The sequence below is a fragment of the Hipposideros armiger genome, unplaced genomic scaffold (assembly GCF_001890085.2).
Source record: "Hipposideros armiger isolate ML-2016 unplaced genomic scaffold, ASM189008v1 scaffold_685, whole genome shotgun sequence".
NCBI classification, from domain to species: Eukaryota; Metazoa; Chordata; class Mammalia; order Chiroptera; family Hipposideridae; genus Hipposideros; species Hipposideros armiger.
In genome coordinates this window covers 1004355-1006480 of record NW_017732035.1, presented here as the reverse complement: position 1 = coordinate 1006480, position 2126 = coordinate 1004355, and the positions used below count along the sequence as shown (strand labels likewise).

Here is a 2126-nt window from a genome sequence, read left to right as displayed (position 1 = left end):
GTCACCCACCTTTATGAAGCAAGTATTCCAAGCCCGTCTTTATCCAGGAAAAGCCTCTTCCAGGAACACGGCTGCCTCTGGGAGCGTCCAACCCCTGCCCCCAGCATGCAAGCAGCAGGGCGCCCCCACCTCCCCTCCGCTCCGTTTGTCTGCGAGCCGAGCCGAGTCCTGCCCGCTTCTGGCCGAGGCCCCTGGGGCCCCGGGAGGAGCCTGCGTTCACACCACATCTGTGGTGACCACTGCGGGCTGTCCGGACAGCCTGGCCAGGCCTCTGTCTGTCTCCCGCCCGTGTCTGTCTGTCTCTCCCTCTCACTCCCTGTCCCTCTCCCTGTAAGTCCTACCACACACATAAGCATTTAGCACGTTATGGACAGTAATGACCTCCTGCTGCTTTTGTGAAAACAGAAAAGCTTCAAGTTGAAACTTGGGGAATTTAGATGAAAGAGCAACTTCCTCACGACCCTTAGAATTTCAGAAAAAGAGGCTGCGGAATTTCATTCCCAGGTGTCTCCCGAAAGGAGAGCGCGCGCGTGGGTCTGAGGGTTCGTGTGGCCCGTCTGAGGACCGAGGACTGGCGTGTGGGAACCCTGGTCCCCGGGGCAGCGCGGCCATCCTGCGTTAGGGCCACGGCCGCAGGGACGTCGTGCCCGTCAGCAGGGCTGGGTCCTCCTGGGGGAGCCGTCCTGAGCACGCCCCACCGGTCACCCCTGAGGAGCGAACTGTCCCCTGCAGCTGTTTCTTCACACAGGTGAAGTGCTACCACAAGAAGTACCGCTCGGCCACACGCGACGTCATTTTCCGCCTGCAGTTTCACACGGGGGCCGTCCAGGGCTACGGGCTAGTGTTTGGGAAGGAAGATTTGGACAGCGCCAGCAAAGGTGAGGTCTCGCTGGGCCCGGCGGTGGCGNAAGGTGACCGTAGTGATATTCAGCAATGAGGCATGGAGCACTTTTTCTAGGATGAGTTTGCAAACTTAATTGTCCAACCTCGTACAGAGAGTCAGACTGTCAACTTGACGGAGTTGGGAAAACAACTTGGGAGAGTGGAGCTGCTATTGTCCCTGCTTTGACTTGGGGGCTCGTGGTGGCACGGTTACTGGTGAGGAAAAGATGACACCGGCCGCTGTCTGACCGGCCCCTCCCCATGGGCCCCCACTGCTCACGGGACGCCTGGCTCTGGGAGCTCTGGCTGGAGGTCAGAGTCCCGAGCCCCGCCCAGGAAGGACAGCCTCAGGTGCTGGGAGCCCAGGCCTCATCGTTATGTAACCGGACCAGGAATGTGTGTGGGCAGGAGCCTGGCTGGGATCCAGGCTGGGCAGACACGCCCGTCCACGTGCCTGGTCTTGCTGCCTTTGCTCTGCAGACCCTGTGGCCACTGAGATTTGTGTTTGTGGCTCAGGGCTGTGGCCCCGACTCCTGAACAGAGGGGCCGCGTCCTCAAAGAGCCTTCACAGAGAGAGTGCCCCTGTGGTCGGTTCTCACCCCGTGCTCATGCAAGGTCGGGGGACGGCAGCGGCCTCATGGTGCCCTCCACACTCTGCTGTACTGGGATCCCCCCGGCTCCCCCCACCTCCCCGTGGTGTTTGCTGTGCTTCTGTGTGTGCGTCTGCCCCCTTACTGTCCCATGAGTCTCCCTGACCTGGCTGGGTGCCAGTCCCCGCTGTGGCCTTAGCACAGGGGACTTCATGTGCTGTCGCGGACAGCCAGTGGCGGCTGAGCCTTCGTGGGTTTGGAATGTGCTTCAGCGCCAGCACCCTCTGGAGCCATTTCCAGCTCCGGTGCCATCATGGCTACTGTTGGCCTGGGTGAGGCGGCACCCTGACGGCCCGGGCTCGCCAGCTCTCTAGGCCTCCGAGTGTGTGGAGGGGGCGCTTGCTCTGAAGAGGGCCACCTCGACAGCCACTGGGCCACCAGCAACGTCGCTGGAAATGGGCGACTCCCTTCTCCAGTCGGGGGTGCGTAGAGGGTCCTGCATTTCTTGTGATCTGTGTTACCCACAGAGAAGCTTAGATGATTTGGGAGAAGGTGAGTCTGAATAGGAGCTGCCCCTGACCAGGCCGAGGGCAGGGAGCAGGAACTGGTGACACTTGAGGGCCTACCTTGACCCGTTGACCCTGGCCGGTGCTC

General features: G+C 61.4%; 1 protein-coding gene across 1 annotated transcript in view; it reads left to right on the top strand.

Moving 5' to 3' along the window:
* The window catches only part of TNS3 (tensin 3), a 142513-nt gene that overhangs the window by 64121 nt on the left and 76266 nt on the right, over nucleotides 1-2126 (top strand). Inside the window, exon 11 of the mRNA XM_019626569.1 lies at nucleotides 749-878. Coding sequence (XP_019482114.1) covers nucleotides 749-878 — 130 coding nt within the window. The remainder of the gene's footprint in view (nucleotides 1-748; nucleotides 879-2126) is intronic.